This window comes from Salmo trutta, chromosome 6 (assembly GCF_901001165.1).
Source record: "Salmo trutta chromosome 6, fSalTru1.1, whole genome shotgun sequence".
Taxonomy (NCBI): domain Eukaryota; kingdom Metazoa; phylum Chordata; class Actinopteri; order Salmoniformes; family Salmonidae; genus Salmo; species Salmo trutta.
The window spans coordinates 292469-309943 of NC_042962.1; the positions used below are offsets into that span (position 1 = coordinate 292469).

General features: G+C 44.6%; 1 protein-coding gene across 1 annotated transcript in view; it reads left to right on the forward strand.

Moving 5' to 3' along the window:
• The window catches only part of mbtps2 (membrane-bound transcription factor peptidase, site 2), a gene marked incomplete in the record, with an annotated part of 64336 nt that extends 47586 nt beyond the window's left edge, over nucleotides 1-16750 (forward strand). The window contains 1 exon segment of the mRNA XM_029755055.1: nucleotides 15392-16750. Coding sequence (XP_029610915.1) covers nucleotides 15392-15614 — 223 coding nt within the window.
• Nucleotides 16751-17475: the final 725 nt, after the last annotated feature.

A 17475-nucleotide genomic window follows, 5' to 3' on the forward strand; every position in this document is an offset into this window, starting at 1 on the left:
TTATGGCTTAGGGGTAGAAGCTGTTCAGGAGCCTTTTGGTTCCAGACTTGGCGCTCTGGTACCGCTTGCCGTGCGGTAGCAGAGAGAACAGTCTATGACTTGGGTGCTGGAGTCTTTGACAATTTTGAGGGCCTTCCTCTGACACCGCCTAGTATATAGGTCCTGGATGGCAGGACGCTTGGCCCCATTGATTTACTGGGCTGTACAAACTATCCTCTGTAGTGCCTTGTGGTTGGATGTCAAGCAGATGCCATACCAAACTGTGATGCAACCAGTCAAGATTCTCTCAATGGTGTAGCTGTAGAACCTTTGGAGGATCTGAGGGCCCATACCAAATCTTTTCAGCCTCTTGAGGTGAAAGAAGCGTTGTCATGCCCTCTTCACGACTGTGTTGGTGTGTTTGGACCATGATACACTATATGGTCAAAAGTATGTGGACACCCGCTCGTAAATCATCTCATTTTAAAATCATGGGCATTAATATGGAGTTGGTCCCCACTTTGCTGCTATAACAGCCTCCACTCTTCTGGGAAGGCTTTCCACTAGATGTTGGAACATTGCTGCGGGGACTTGCTTCCATTCAGTCACGAGTATTATTGAGGTTGGCCACTGATGTTGGGCAATTAGGGCAGGCTTCCTTTCAGCGTTCCAATTCATACCAAAGGTGTTCGATGGGGTTGAGGTCAGGTCTCTGTGCAGGCCAGTCAAGTTCATCCACGCCTAGCTCGACAAACCATTTCTGTATGGACCCCACTTTGTGTACGGGGTTATTGTCATGCTGAAACAGGAAAGGGCCTTCCCCAAACTGTTGCCACAAAGTTGGAAGCACAGAATCGTCTAGAATGTCAATGTATGCTGTCGCGTTAAGATTTCCCTTCACTGGAACTAAGGGGCCTGAACCATGAAAAACAGCTCCAGACCATTATTCCTCTTCCACCAAACTTTACAGTTGGCACTATGTATTCGGGCAGGTGGCGTTCTCCTGGCATCCCCAAACCCAGATTTATCCGTCGGACTGCCAGATGGTGAAGCGTGATTCATCACTCCAGAGAACGAGTTTCCACTGCTCCAGAGTCCAATGGTGGTGAGCTTTACACCACCCGAAGCATGGTGATCTTAGGCTTGTGTGCGGCTGCTCGGCCATGGAAACACATTTCATGATGCTCCTGACGAACAGTTCTTATGCTGACGTTGCTTCCAGAGGCAGTTTGGAATTCGGTCGTGAGTGTTGCAACTGAGGACAGACAATTGACCGGGGCAGCTCTAGCAGGGCAGAAATTTGACGAACTGACTTGTTGGAAATGTGCATCCTATCGATGGTACCACGTTGAGAGTCACTAAGCTCTTCAGTAAGGCCATTCTACTGCCAATGATTCTATGGAGATTGCATTGTTGTGTGCTTGATTTTATACACCTGTCAGCAACGGGTGTGGCTGAAATAGCCGAATCCACTAATTTGAAGGGGTGTCCACATACTTTTGCCATGTAGTATAGGTCCTTGGTGATGTGGACACAGAGGAACTTAAAGCTCTTGACCCATTCCACTACAGCCTCGTCGATGTAAATGGGGGCTTGCTCAGCCCTCCATTCCTGTAGTCCACGATCAGCTCCTTTGTCTGACGTTGACAGAGAGGTTGTTGTCCTGCCACCACACTGCCAGGTCTCTGACCTCCTTCTCAACATCGTCGGTGATCAGGCCTACCACCGCCATGTCGTTGGCAAACTTAATGATGGTGATGGAGTCGTGCGCACACACGCAGTCGTGGGTGAACAGGGAGTACAGGAGGGAACTAAGCACTCACCCCTGAGGGGCCGCCGTGTTGAGGGTCAGCGTGGCAGATCTGTTGTTGTCTACCCTCACCATCTGGGGGTGTCCCTTCAGGAAGTCCAGGATCCAGTTACAGAGGGAGGTGTTCAGTCCCAGGGTCCTTAGCTTACAGGCTGACTACACCGCTCTCGTTGCGAGTGTTTCAAAATAAATTTAGAAGTCTATATTATTATATTATTGCATCCACACTGCTCGCGCGCGCCAACGAGCGTCTGCATTGCCAAGGGCTAAAATAGAAGTCAGTTCTATTTCTGACACAGATCGCGCTGCAAGTCCTGCTTCTCCCATCTCCTCATTGGTTTTTAGAAGCAGGTACGCACGTGCCGTCTCCTCATTGGTTATACACATGTGGGTGACTGAAGACGAATGAGGTCAGTGGCGGTAATGCACCTAATTTATGAAAGTTGCCAATCACAATATAAAGTCAAGAGAAGAAAAAGCCTGGAAGGATGAGAGATGACTAGAAACGATTCGGCTGACCGTTTTATGTGTGGATTAATTGGTGGAGTAGAGGACCTTGTGCATTTCAGGTAAAATAACAACTCAATGTTTATATCCCAGGACAAATTAGCCAGCAACAGCAAGCTAGCTAAATAGGACAAAATAGCTAGCAAGTGCAAGCTAAATTGCCATAAATGTTTAATGCTTTTCGACCTGTCCCCAACTGAATATAATTGGTTCAGAATTTGTTTTGATATTTTAACCTGCGTGTTGTGATCACGTTTGGTGTGGGGGGACAAAATACATTTATGCACGATGGCGCACGCACGCAGCCGGTTTGGGTTCTGTGTTAGAGTTGAGCTTGGATGGCTCTATGGTGTTGAACGATGAGCTGAAGTAAATGAACAGCATTCTCACGTGGTTGTACCTTTTGTCCAGGTGGGAAAGGACAGTGTGGAGTGCAATAGAGATTGCGACATCTGTGGGTCTGTTGGGTCGGTATGCGAATTGGAATGGGTCTGGCATGATAGTGTTGTGAGCCTTGACCAGTCTTTCAAAGCATTTCATGGCTACAGATGTGAGTGCTACGGAGCGATAGTAGGTATTGCATGTATGTATTACAGACTGGGTCAGGGAGAGGTTGAAAATGTCAGTGAAGACTCAGACTTCCAGAACAGCTGGTGCTTTCCGCAAAGCAAGCATACAAGGCATTTAACTCGTCTGGTAGATTTGCATCACTGGGCAGCTCAAGGCTGGGTTTCCCTTTGTCATTGGTGATAGTTTGCAAGCCCTAGCACATCTGACAAGCATCAGAGCTGGTGTAGTAGGATTTGATCTTAGTCCTATATTGCCGCTTTGCCTGTTTGATTGATTAATCTATCAAATGTATTTATAAAGCCCTTTTTACATCAGCTGATGTCACAAAGTGCTGTACAGAAACCCAGCCTAAACCCCCGAGATGTTCAAACTTTCATAGATGACCAGCAGGGTCAAATAACAATAATCACAGTGGTTGTAGAGGGTGCAACAGGTCAGCACCTCAGGAGTAAATGTCAGTTAGCTTTTCATAGCCGATCATTCAGAGTTAGAGACAGCAGGTGCGGTAGAGAGAAAGTAAAAAACAGCAGGTCTGCGACAAGGGAGCACGTCCAGTGAACAGGTCAGGGTTCCATGGTTCGTCGGAGGGCATATCAGTATTTGTTATAAGTGTCCGGGTTAGAGTCCCGCTCTTTTGAATGCGGCAGCACTAGCCTTTAGCTCAGTTCGGATGTTGCCGTGGTAACATTATTCACATAACCCCCGCCGTGAGCATGGTGCACCATTAACTTAATGTTTTTACCTCGTTGTTATGGATTATCATCAGACATAGGAAGTAAATCAGGTAAAAAGGGTTCTGAGGCCTCTCCTTCAGGGGTCAGTAATGGCATGGCAAGAATAGTTTCAACGGCTTTGCTGCACAATTTCTTAACACAAGTTATAATAAGTATTATTGTAAAAAGATAACTAAGCCACAAATCAACCAATGAAATATTGTATCTCCCATAACACCAAATAATAACTGAACCCATCCAAACGGATTCCAATCACCACTGAGCTCTTTTAGATGCTCCACTACAATAGTCAAGTTACCCTATCATTTGGCACACTCTTATGCAAACAGTCTGTCCCCGTATGTACTTAACTTCCGGCTACATAAACATTTGCACATATATCATTCTATCTAACCCATAACATGTTAGTCACTAATGCTAGTCCAATTTCATAGTTATAAACATACTAAAACATGCTCAAGTCAATTGTACTATGTCATCCAGAAAGCCATATGTATTGCTGCGTTTTAAAAACAAAACCCCTCCTATCAATGTTATACAACCCAAATTTAGAATGTCAGTCTTCAATGCTCCACGTTGAGTCTATCAGTCAAATAAATGCAAGACCCTCAACCTAGCATACACCAACACAGTTAGAATGTACATTTATAAACAGGGGATCATATATAGACAGTTTGTACTACTAATTACAAGGATGAACTTTTCTCATTACAGCCCCCCTTTATCCCTGTCTTACACTGTCGCGAGTGCCATGTTAATGACAGATCTGTGTTTTTTTATTTTCTTTATTTAACCAGGTAGGCCAGTTAAGAACAAGTTCTCATTTACAACTGCGACCTGGCCAAGATAAAGCAAAGCAGTGCGACAAAAACAACAGAGTTACACATGGAATAAACAAACATACAGTCAATAACACAATATAAAAATGTATATACAGTGAGTGCAAATGAGGTAAGATTAGGGAGGTAAGGCAATAAATAGGCCGTAGTGGCGAAATAATTACAATTTAGCATTAACATGAGTGATTGATGTGCAAATGATGATGTGCAAGTAGAAATACTGGGGTGCAAAAGAGCAAAAATAAAAAAACAATATGGGGATGAGGTAGTTGGGTGGGCTATTTACAGATGGGCTGTGTACAGGTACAGTGATCGGTAAGCTGCTCTGACAGCTGATGCTTAAAGTTAGTGAGGGAAATGTACGTCTCCAGCTTCAGTGACTTTTGCAATTCATTTCAGTCATTGGCAGCAGAGAACTGTAAGGAAAGGTGGCCAAGGAAGGTGTTGGCTTTGGAGATGACCAGTGAAATATACCTGCTGGACCGCGTGCTACGGGTGGATGTTGCTCTGGTGACCAGTGAGCTGAGATAAGGCAGGGCTTTACCTAGCAAAGACTTACAGATGACCTGGAGCCAGTGTGTTTGGCGACGGATATGTAGCAAGGGCCAGACAACGAGAGCATACAGGTCGCAGTGGTGGGTAGTATATGGGGCTTTGGTGACAAAACGGATGGCACTGTGATAGACTGCATCCAATTTGCTGAGTAGAGTGTTGGAGGCTATTTTGTAAATGACATCGCCGAAGTCGAGGATTGGTAGGATAGTCAGTTTTACGAGGGTATGTTTGGCAGCATGAGTGAAGGAGGCTTTGTTGCGAAATAGGAAGCCGATTCTAGATTTAATTTTGGATTGGAGATTCTTAATGCGACTCTGGAAGGAGAGTTTACAGTCTAACCAGACACCTAGGTATCTGTAGTTGTCCACAAGTCAGAACCGTCCAGAGTAGTGATGCTAGTCGTGCGGGCTGGTGCAGGCAGCGATCGGTTGAAGAACATGCATTTAGTTTTGCTAGCATTTAAGAGCAGTTGGAGGCCAAGGAAGGAGAGTTGTACGGCATTGAAGCTCATTTGGAGGTTTGTTAACACATTTTCCAAAGAAAGGCTAGATGTATACAGAATGTCGTCTGCATAGAGGTGGATCAGAGAATCACCAGCAGCAAGAGCGACATCATTGATATATACAGAGAAAAGAGTCGGACTGAGAATTGAACGCTGTGGCACCCCCATAGAGACTTCCAGAGGCCCGGACAACAGGCCCTCCGATTTGACACACTGAACTCTTTCTGAGAAGTAGTTAGTGAACCAGGCGAGGCAGTCATTTGAGAAACCAAGGCTGTTGAATCTGCCGATAAGAATGCGGTGATTGACAAAGTCGAAAGCTTTGTCCAGGTCGATGAAGACGGCTGCACAGTACGGTCTTTTATCGATGGCGGTTATGATATCGTTTTGGACCTTGAGAGTGGCTGAGGTGCACCCATGACCAGTTCAGAAACCAGATTGCATAGCGGAGAAGGTACGGTGGGATTTTAAAGGGTCGGTCATCTGTTTAACTTGGCTTTCGAAAGACTTTAGAAAGGCAGGGCAGGATGCATATAGGTCTGTAACAGTTTGGGTCTAGAGTGTCTCCCCCTTTGAAGAGGGGGATGACCGTTGCAGCTTTCCAATCTTTAGGGATCTCAGATGATACGAAAGAGAGGTTAAACTGGCTAGTAATAGGGGTTGCAACATTTGCTGTGGATAATTTTAGAAAGCGAGGGTTCAGATTGTCTAGCCCAGCTGATTTGTAGGGGTCCAGATTTTGCAGCTATCTGGATTTGGGTGAAGGAGAAGCGGGGGGAGGCTTGGGCAAGTTGCTGCAGGGGGTGCAGAGCTGTGGGCCGGGGTAGCCAGGTGGAAAGCATGGCCGGCCGTAGAAAACTGCTTATTGAAATTCTCGATTATCGTAGATTTATCGGTGGTGACAGTGTTTCCCAGCCTCAGTGCAGTGGGCAGCTGGGCGGAGGTGCTCTTATTCTCCATGGGCTTTACAGTGTTCCAAACGTTTTTGGAATTGGTGCTACAGGATGCAAATTTCTTTTGGAAAAGCTAGCCTTTGCTTTCCGAACTGACTGTGTATATTGGTTCCTGACTTATCTGAAAAGTTGCATATCGCGGGGGCTATTCGATGCTAATGCAGTACGCAACAGGATGTTTTTGTGCTGGTCAAGGGCAGTCAAGTCAGGAGTGAACCAGGGGCCTACAGTGGGGGAAAAAAGTATTTGATCCCCTGCTGATTTTGTACGTTTGCCCACTGACAAAGAAATGATCAGTCTATAATTTTAATGGTAGGTTTATTTGAACAGTGAGAGACATAAAATCCAGAAAAACACATGTCAAAAATGTTATAAATTGATTTGCATTTTAATGAGGGAAATAAGTATTTGACCCCTCTCAATCAGAAAGATTTCTGGCTCCCAGGTGTCTTTTATACAGGTAACGAGCTGAGATTAGGAGCACACTCTTAAAGGGAGTGCTCCTAATCTCAGTTTGTTACCTATATAAAAGGCACCTGTCTACAGAAGCAATCAATCAATTAGATTCCAAACTCTCCACCATGGCCAAGACCAAAGAGCTCTCCAAGGATGTCAGGGACAAGATTGTAGACCTACACAAGGCTGGAATGGGCTACAAGACCATCGCCAAGCAGCTTGGTGAGAAGGTGACAACAGTTGGTGCGATTATTCGCAAATGGAAGAAAAACAAAAGAACTGTCAATCTCCCTCGGCCTGGGGCTCCATGTAAGATCTCACCTCTTGGAGTTGCAATGATCATGAGAACGGTGAGGAATCAGCCCAGAACTACACGGGAGGATCTCGTCAATGATCTCAAGGCAGCTGGGACCATACTCACCAAGAAAACAATTGGTAACACATTACGCTGTGAAGGACTGGAATATTGCAGCGCCCGCAAGGTCCCCCTGCTCAAGAAAACACATATACATGCCCGTCTGAAGTTTGCCAATGAACATCTGAATGATTCAGGGGACAACTGGGTGAAAGTGTTGTGGTCAGATGAGACCAAAATGGAGCTCTTTGGCATCAACTCAACTCGCCGTGTTTGGCGGAGGAGGAATGCTGCCTATGACCCCAAGAACACCATCCCCACCGTCAAACATGGAGGTGAAAACATTTTGCTTTGGGGGTGTTTTTCTGCTAAGGGGACAGGACAACTTCACCGCATCAAAGGGACGATGGACTGGGCCATGTACTGTCAAATCTTGGGTGAGAACCTCCTTCCCTCAGCCAGCGCATTGAAAATGGGTCGTGGAAGGGTATTCCAGCATGACAATGACCCAAAACACACGGCCAAGGCAACAAAGGAGTGGCTCAAGAAGAAGCACATTAAGGTCCTGGAGTGGCCTAGCCAGTCTCCAGACCTTAATCCCATATAAAATCTGTGGAGTGAGCTGAAGGTTCGAGTTGCCAAACGTCAGCCTCGAAACCTTAATGACTTGGAGAAGATCTGCAAAGAGGAGTGGGACAAAATCCCTCCTGAGATGTGTGCAAACCTGTTGGCCAACTACAGGAAACGTCTGACCTATGTGATTGCCAACAAGGGTTTTGCCACGAAGTACTAAGTCATGTTTTGCTGAGGGGTCAAATACTTATTTCCCTCATTAAAATGCAAGTCAATTTATAACATTTTTGACATGCGTTTTTCTGGATTTTTTTGTTGTTATTGTCTCTCACTGTTCAAATAAACCTACCATTAAAGTTATAGACTGATCATTTCTTTGTCAGTGGGCAAACGTACAAAATCAGCAGGGGATCAAATACTTTTTTCCCTCACTGTATATCTGTTCTTAGTTCAACATTTTTTGAATGGGGCATGCTTATTTAAGATGGTGAGGAAAGCACTTTGAAAGAACAACCAGGCATCCTCTACTGACGAGATGAGGTCAATATCCTTCCAGGATACCATGGCCAGGTCGTCTAGAGAGGCCTGCTCGCTGAAGTGTTTTAGGGATCGTTTGACAGTGATGAGGGGTGGTCGTTTGACCACGGGGGGTCTATAACGAGCGGCAACAGTGAGAGACTTATTTCTGGACAGGTGAGTTTTAGACCTGGATAGTAAGACAGAACTCTGCAGTAGATTGGAACTCCGCCCCCTTTGGCAGTTCTATCTTGACGGAAAATGTTGGGGATGGAGATTTCAGGGTTTTTGGTGGCCTTCCTAAGCCAGGATTCAGACAAGGCTAGGACATCAGGGTTGGCGGAGTTTGCTAAAGCAGTGAATAATGATGTTAACATGCATGAAACCAAGGCTTTTATGGTTACAGAAGTCAACAAATGAGAGCGCCTGTGGAATAGGTGTAGAACTGGGGGCTACAGGGCCTGGGTTAACCTCTACATCTCCAGAGGAACAAAGGATTAGGAAGGCTATAAGAACTGGTCGTCTAGTGTGTTGGGAACAGAGAATAAAAGGAGCAGATGTCTGGGCGTGGTAGAATAGATTTAGGGCATAATGTACAGACAAGTGTATGGTAGGATGTGAGTACAGTGGAGGCAAACCCAGGCATTGAGTGACGATGAGAGTGGTTGCGTCTCTGGAGGTACCTGTTAAGCCAGGTGAGGTCTCCGCATGCATGGGGGGTGGGACAAAAGAGCTATCTCAGGCATGTTGTGCAGGGCTGGGGGCTCTACAGTGAAATAAAACAATAATAACTGACCGAAACAGCGGTATACAAGACATATTGACAATAGAGATAGGCATAAAGCAATCACGGGTGTTGTTTGGGAAAGCTAAGACCACAACGGGTAAATGGCGATGAATGGGCAGAGTGGGTCAGTTAGGTACATACAGGACCTGAGTTTGAGGCTGGGGCCGACAGATAAACAAAATGAGGTACAGTGTTAATGAACAGACCAGCAGGCATCAGCTGTGTAGCTGAGTGATCATAGGGTCGAATGAGCAGCAATAGGTGAGTCAGGGAGCCGTTCAGTAGTCGCTACTACGCTGGGCGAGTGGGAGACACGGCGTTCAGAAAGCTAGCGGGCCGGAGCTAGCAGATGGGTATTCGGCGACGTCGCAACAGAAAAGCCTGTTGAAACCACATCGGACGATTACATTGACAGACCAGTCGTGATGGATCGGCGGGGCTCCGTGTCGACAATAAAGGGTCCAGGCCAATTGGCAAAAGAGGTATTGTAGCCCAAGAATTAGCTGGTATACTCCGTCGGCTGGGCGGGAGATGGGCCTAGCTCAAGGCTAACTGGTGCTTGGTTCAGGACAGAGGCGTTAGCCAACAGTAGCCACTCGGTTGCAGCTAGCTAGCTGCCATGATCCAGTGTAATGGTGCAGAGCGGCAGGAATCCGGTGATGTGGTGAAGAAAAGCAGTCCGATATGCTCTGGGTTGATATCGCACTGTGCAGACTGGCAGGTAATTGTCCGAGCTAAAGCTGGCTAGTGTCCGAGCTAAAGGTGAAGACCGCTAGCAGTGGCAAACAATGACTTTTAGCTAGTAACTGGTTAGCTGGCTAGCTCCTGGTGGAGGTTCCAGTTATAAGGTATAAAATAGCAGATCCGTACCACATTGGGTGAGGCGGGTTGCAGGAAAGTAAGTTTAGTTCGTAGATGGAAAGTGAGATTAAAATATATACGAAAAACGGATAACAATAACAAATCAAATTAGAATTACAACTTTTGACAACAACATAAGGAAATAATTGTATCCCATAAGGTAATGGTAAAATAGACTAGAGACAGGTGTCCCTCATTCAGGGCAGCAGTCTCTCTCCTTCTCATGTTCTGAATCCCTCATAGGACTATTGTTAAATGATAAACTTCTTCCTAAGTATTAGTGTTTACATAGCAATTTAAATGTCAGCCCATTTAAATGTCACCCAATGTCTAAAGTCTTTCTAGTGCGTGTGTTCAAGCCTCACCAGGAAGTCAGAACAGAGGTCATTCAACCCCATTAAGTATTTTCTTTCCCTGTTCCAAACTCATTTCAAATATTTCCGTCATTCTGCTTACCTGGTTTACAACCAAATTAAAAAGACCCCGCACAATAAATCAAATATGGGGAGTTGTGTGTGATAAAACGTAGGGCAAAAACAAAGAAACCAATGGCCAGGCCTTATGTTTTTTTCCACGACACCACCTGTGGTAAATTCAATTGATTGGACATGATTTGGAAAGGCACACACCTGTCTATATACGGTCCCACAGTTGACAGTGCAAGTCAGAGCAAAAACCAAACTCTGAGGTTGATGGAATTGTCTGTAGAGCTCCGAGACAGGATTGTGTCATTGAAGGTCCTGAAGAACACAGTTGCCTCCATCATTCTTAAATGGAAGAAGTTTAGAACCACCAAGACTCTTCCTAGTGCTTGCCGCCCGGCCAAACGGAGCAATCAAGGAAGAAGGGCCTTGTCAGGTAGGTGACCAAGAACCTGATGGTCACTCTGACAGAGCTCCAGAGTTCCTCTGTGGAGATGGGAGAACGTTCCAGAAGGACAACCATCTCTGCAGCACTCCACCAATCAGGCCTTTATGGTAGAGTGGCCAAACAGATGCCACTGCTCATTAAAAGGCACATGACATTCCGCTTGGAGTTTGCCAAAAGGCACATAAAGGACTCTCAGACCATGAAAAACTAAATGATCTGGTCTGATGAAACCAAGATTGAGCTCTTTGGCCTGAATGCCAAGCGTCATGTCTGGAGGAAACCTGGCACCATCCCTATGGTGGAGGTAGCATAATGCTGTGAGGATGTTTTTCAGTGGCAGGGACTGGGAGACCAGTCAGGATCGAGGGAAAGATGAACGTAGCAAAGTACAGAGAGATCCTTGATGAAAGCCTTCTCCAGAGCGCTCAGGACCTCAGACTGGGCCAAGGTTCACCTTCCAACAGGACAACGACCCTAAGCACACAGCCAAGACAATTCAAGAGTGGCTTCGGGACAAGTCTCTGAATGTCCTTGAGTGGCCCAGCCAGAGCCCGGAGAGACCTGAAAATAGCTGCGCAGCGACTCTCCCCATCCAACCTGACAAAACTTGAGAGGATCTGCAGAGAAGAATGGGAGAAACTCCCCAGTACAGGTGTGCCAAGCATGTAGCGTCATACCCAAGACTCGAGGCTGTAATAACTGCCAAAGGTGCTTTAACAAAGTACTGAGTAAAGGGTCTGAATACTTATGTAAATGTGATATTTCTGTTTTTAATAGATTTGCAAAAATTTCTAAAACATGTTTTTACTTTTTCATTATGGGGTATTGTGTGTAGATTGAGGGGGAAAAAACGATTTAATCAATTTTAATATAAGGCTGTAACTTAACAAAATCTGGAAAAAGTCAAGGGGTCTGATTACTTCCCGAATGCACTGTACGTATGTTCACTGTGGGGATGACCTTGTCGATGCACTTATTAATGAAGCCGGTGATTGATGTGGTAAACTCCTCAATGCCATCGGATGAATCCCGGAACATATTCCAGTCTGTGATAGCTACAGTCCTGTAGCTTAGCATCCGCTTCATCGGACCACTTCTGTATTGAGCGTGTCACTGGTTCTTCCTGGTTGAGTTTTTAAGCAGGAATCAGGAGGATAGAGTTATGGTCAGATTTGCCAAATGGAGGGTGAGGGAGAGCTCTGTATGCGTCTGTGTGTGGAATAAATGTGATCTCGAGTTTTTCCCCTTTTAGTTGCACAGCTGACATGCTGGTAGAAGTTAGGTAAAATGGATTTCAGTTTTCCTGCATTAAAATCTCCGGACACTTAGAGCGCCGCCTCTGTGTGAGCATTTTCTTGTTGGCCTATGGCCCTATACAGCTAGTTGAGTGTGGTTTTAGTGCCAGCATCGGTTTGTGGTGGTAAATAGACAGCTCTTGGTAAATAGTATGGTCTACAGCTTATCATGTGGTATTCCAGCTCAGGTGAGCAGAACCTCCAGACTTCCTTAATATTAGAGATTGTGCACCAGTTGTTGTTAACCAAGCGACACACACCCCCTCTGAGTTTACCAGACGCTGCCGTTCTGTCCAGCCGATGTATATAAAAAAAAACAGCTAGATTTATATTTACTATGTTCTTGTTCAGCCACGTCTCAAGAGAAACATATTACAGTTATTCAGATCATGTTGATAGGATAGTCTTGAAGGGAGCTCATCCAGTTTATTCTCCAGTGATTGCACATTCGCCAATAGAACTGAGGGTAGAGGTGGATTATCTGCTCGCCAACGTAGTCTCGTCAGGTATCCCGCACGCCTGTCTCTATAACGCTGCCTCTTCCTTTTTCGAGTGTCGTGGATTTGGGTCTTGTCCAGGATAGGCAGTATGTACAGTGGCTTGCGAAAGTATTCAACCCCCCTTGGCATTTTTCCTATTTTGTTGCCTTACAACCTGGAATTAAAATAGATTTTTTTGCGGTGGGGTTGTATCATTTGATTTGCACAACATGCCTACCACTTTGAAGATGCAAAATATTTTTTGTTGTGAAACAAACAAGAAATAACACAAAAAACAAAACTTGAGCGTGCATAACTATTCACCCCCCAAAGTCAATACTTTTTAGAGCCACCTATTGAAGCAATTTCATTTGCAAGTCTCTTGGGATATGTCTCTATAAGCTTGGCACATCTAGCCACTGTGATTTTTGTCCATTCTTCAAGGCAAAACTGCTCCAGCTCCTTCAAGTCAGATGGGTTCTGCTGGCCTTTTGGCGAACACCAAACATGTTTTCTTATTTTTTTTCTTTAAGCAATGGCTTTTTTTCTGGCCACTCTTCCGTAAAGCCCAGCTCTGTGGAGTGTACGAGTTAACTTCTTATGGGCAGGTGGGACGGTAGCGTCCCACCTGGCCAACATCCGGTGAAATTGCAGAGCTCGAAATTCAAGCTACAGAATTATAAATATTTAACTTTCATAAAATCACAAGTGGAATACATCAAATAAAGCTTAACTTCTTGTTAATCTAGCCGCTGTGTCAGATTTCAAAAAGGCTTTACGGCGAAAGCACACCATGCTATTATCTGAGGACAGCGCCCCGCATACAAAAGCATAAAAAAATTATTTCAACCAGGCAGGTGCACCACGGAAGTCAGAAATAGCGATATAATAAATGCCTTACCTTTGATCTTCTTCTGTTGGTACTCCAAAAGGTCCCAGATACATCACAAATGGTCCATTTGTTCGATAATGTTCTTCTTTATATCCATAAAAACTCAGTTTAAATGGTGCGCTTCAGTCAATAATCCACCCAGTTTCCCTCCATCAAAATGCATACAAAATGAATCCCAAACGTTACTAATAAACTTTTCCAAACAAGTCAAAAAACGTTTATAATCAAACCTTAGGTACCCTAATACGTAAATAAATTATACAATTTAAGACAGAGAATTGTTATTGTCTTTACCGGAGAAAAATACCAAAGAACGCGCTCTCTTCCACGCGCTTGGGAACACTACAGCCAAAATGGGAGCCACCTTGAAAAACTACAATTTCTTGCTAATTTTTCCAAAACCCAGCATTAAACACTTTCTAAAGACTGTTGACATCTAGTGGAAGCCCTAGGAACTGCAATCTGGGAGGATTTCGCCTTATAATAAAAGTGACAGCCATTGAAAACAGTGGTAGGCAGAATTTTTTTGGTGGGGGGATGGTTTGTCCTCGGGGTTTCGCCTGCCATATCAGTTCTGTTATACTCACAGACATAATTTTAACAGTTAGAAACTTTAGAGTTTTCTATCCAAATCTACCAATTATATGCATATCCTAGCTTCTGGGCCTGAGTAACAGGCAGTTTACTTTGGGCACGCTTTTCATCCGGACATGAAAATACTGCCCCCTACCCAAGAGAGGTTAGTGGTCCTATGGACAGATACTCCCATCTCCACTGTGGAGCTTTGCAGCTGCTTCAGGGTTATCTTTGGTCTCTTTGTTGCCTCACTGATTAATGCCCTCCTTGCCTGGTCCGTGAGTTTTGGTGGGCGGCCCTCTCTTGGCAGGTTTGTTGTGGTGCCATATTCTTTCCATTTTTTTATGGATTTAATGGTGCCCAGTGGGATGTTCAAAGTTTTGGATATTTTTTTATAACCCAACCCTGATCTGTACTTCTCCACAACTTTGTCCCTGAACTGTTTGGAGAGCTGTCTTCATGGTGCCGCTTGCTTGGTGGTACCGCTTGCTTAGTGGTGTTGCAGACTCTGGGGCCTTTCGGAACAAGTGTGTATATACTGAGATCATGTGACACTTAGATTGCACACAGGTGGACTTTATTTAACTAATTATGTGACTTCTGAAGGTAATTGGTTGCACCAGATCTTATTTAGGGGTTTCATAGCAAAGGGGGTGAATACATATGCACGCAACACTTTTCCATTTATTTTTTTTTTTTTTACATTTTATAATCAAGTTATTTTTTTCACTTCACCAATTTGGACTATTTTGTGTATGTCCATCACATGAAATCCAAATAAAAATATATTTAAATTACAGGTTGTAATGCAACAAAATAGGAAAAATGCCAAAGGGGATGAATACTTTTGCAAGGCACTGTACTTCACCGCTGACTCATTGAAATAGAAAACCTCAACCAAATGGAGGTTAGTGAACGCTGTTCTGATGTACAGAAGCTCTTTTTGGTCATATGAAAAGATGGCGGAAACATTATGTACAAAAAAAGTTAAGATCAGCGCCAAAAAAACACAGAAAATTGCACAATTGTTCAGGAGCCCTTAAAATGGCTGCTAACTCGCTAGCAACCACATGCTAACTAGCTAGCAACCTGTTAGGGTTGACCACAAGCCTCCTCCAGAACAGTAGGTAGCTAGAACGGTTTGCAATTTGTGTAGTGTGTGTATATGTACTGTATATATCTTAACCCAGTGTGTGTAGTGTGTATATGTACTGTATATATCTTAACCCAGTGTGTGTAGTGTCTATCTGTCCTGAATATATCTTAACCCAGTGTTTATCAGATACGTTATATCCCTGTCTGGAGCGTTAGCCGTGGTCAACTCTGTTCCATGCTTCGCTCTCGACGGCCAATGGATGCTCTCCGCTCTGCTGGAGGCCACACTGGTCACTGTGGTTACAGATCGGCAGCACCGCGAGCTGATTGGCTTTTTCCTGTTGCTGGGAGGAAGTGCTCTGCTGGCTGCTAATGTAGCGCTGGGGCTGTGGATGGTTACTGCCCGGTAACGGTAACTATGACTACCAACCACCAACGCCTCCATGGCAACCAACGCCAAGAGACTATCTCCCGGGGTGCTGTGCTGTGCCTCCGCACAAAGGCATTGTGGGTCTCTTCCTGCTGAGAGAAAGACTCCAGTTCCCATCAGGCACTGCGGTGCACATGGTGACTAAGGGATGCTGGGGAAATGTTGTGTTCAGCTGCACCTTCTCTACTCTCTGGAGTGTGTGTGTGTGTGTGTGTGTGTGTGTGTGTGTGGGGGGGGGGGGGGCGTCACACGCGCTGTGAAGAGGTATGTGTTTCTGTCTAGGGATTTCATGATACATTGTTGTTTTATCCATTTGTCTCTCCTCTCTTTCTGTCTGTGTCTGTCTGTCTGTCTCTCAATTTAATTTAATTCAAGGTCTTTATTGGCATGGGAAACATATGTTAACATTGCCAAAGCAAGTGAAATAGATAATAAACAATAAAAATTAACAGTAAACATTACACTCACAGAAGTTCCAAAAGAAAGACATTTGAAATATATTGCTCTCTCCCGTCTCTCTCTGTGAAATAAAGAGGAATGATCTCACTATGGACTTTTCAGTTCTTCATATTCCTACCAGACTCTGTGTGTGTGTGTGTGTGTGTGTGTGTGTGTGGGGGGGGGGGGGGGGGCGTCACACGCGCTGTGAAGAGGTATGTGTTTCTGTCTAGGGATTTCATGATACATTGTTGTTTTATCCATTTGTCTCTCCTCTCTTTCTGTCTGTGTCTGTCTGTCTGTCTCTCAATTTAATTTAATTCAAGGTCTTTATTGGCATGGGAAACATATGTTAACATTGCCAAAGCAAGTGAAATAGATAATAAACAATAAAAATTAACAGTAAACATTACACTCACAGAAGTTCCAAAAGAAAGACATTTGAAATATATTGCTCTCTCCCGTCTCTCTCTGTGAAATAAAGAGGAATGATCTCACTATGGACTTTTCAGTTCTTCATATTCCTACCAGACTCTGTGTGTGTGTGTGTGTGTGTGTGTGTGTGTGTGTGTGTGTGTGTGTTTCTTTCTAATTAGGTGATACAGTGTAATTTACTGGGGTGTGTATCCCACAGACAAATGTCAGTAAATACTGATTCTACTTCTGTCTAACCACAAAGATGTGTGTCTGTCTCCAGTATGTGTGTTTAACTTTGTCAAGATAAGCACACATCTAGTTGTGTGTGTGTGTATGTATGTGTTTCAGACAGTGAAGTGTGTAGGGGGATGGTGTACCTCCTTCAGAGTAATGACAGGCTGGGTAGAGGTTTGTATAAACATGAGAGGGAGGGGTGAAAGAGTTCTCTGTGTTCTGAAGTTGTGTTTGATGAGTGATTTTAGTTGCAAAGGGAAGTCATGTCTTTTTAAGGGTACTGGCCCAACGTTCTTAACTGCTAAACTACCTGCCGCCCTCATGCAGAAACACCATGGTCCCTTCTGTATTGTGTTTGTACTGTTAGTGTCTGTAGATGGTTAGACCAGTCACCTCTATCCTAAGGCTCTGGTCTGTCTTTTCAGATCTGATTACGTTTGAGACCAGAACATCCCAGTGTCCAGAACAACAAATAAAAAAATACATGCAAACACAGGGAGATGTCATGTTAATATGATCTGCTAATACCATTTGTTTCTCTCTGATGCTACACACACACACTCTCTGAAGGTAGACACACACAGACACACTCTGATGCTACACACACACACACTCACTGAAGGTAGACACACACACACACACACTCTCTGATGCTACACACACACACACTCACTGAAGGTAGACACACACACACACACACTCTGATGCTACACACAGACACACTCTCTGATGCTACACACACACACACTCTC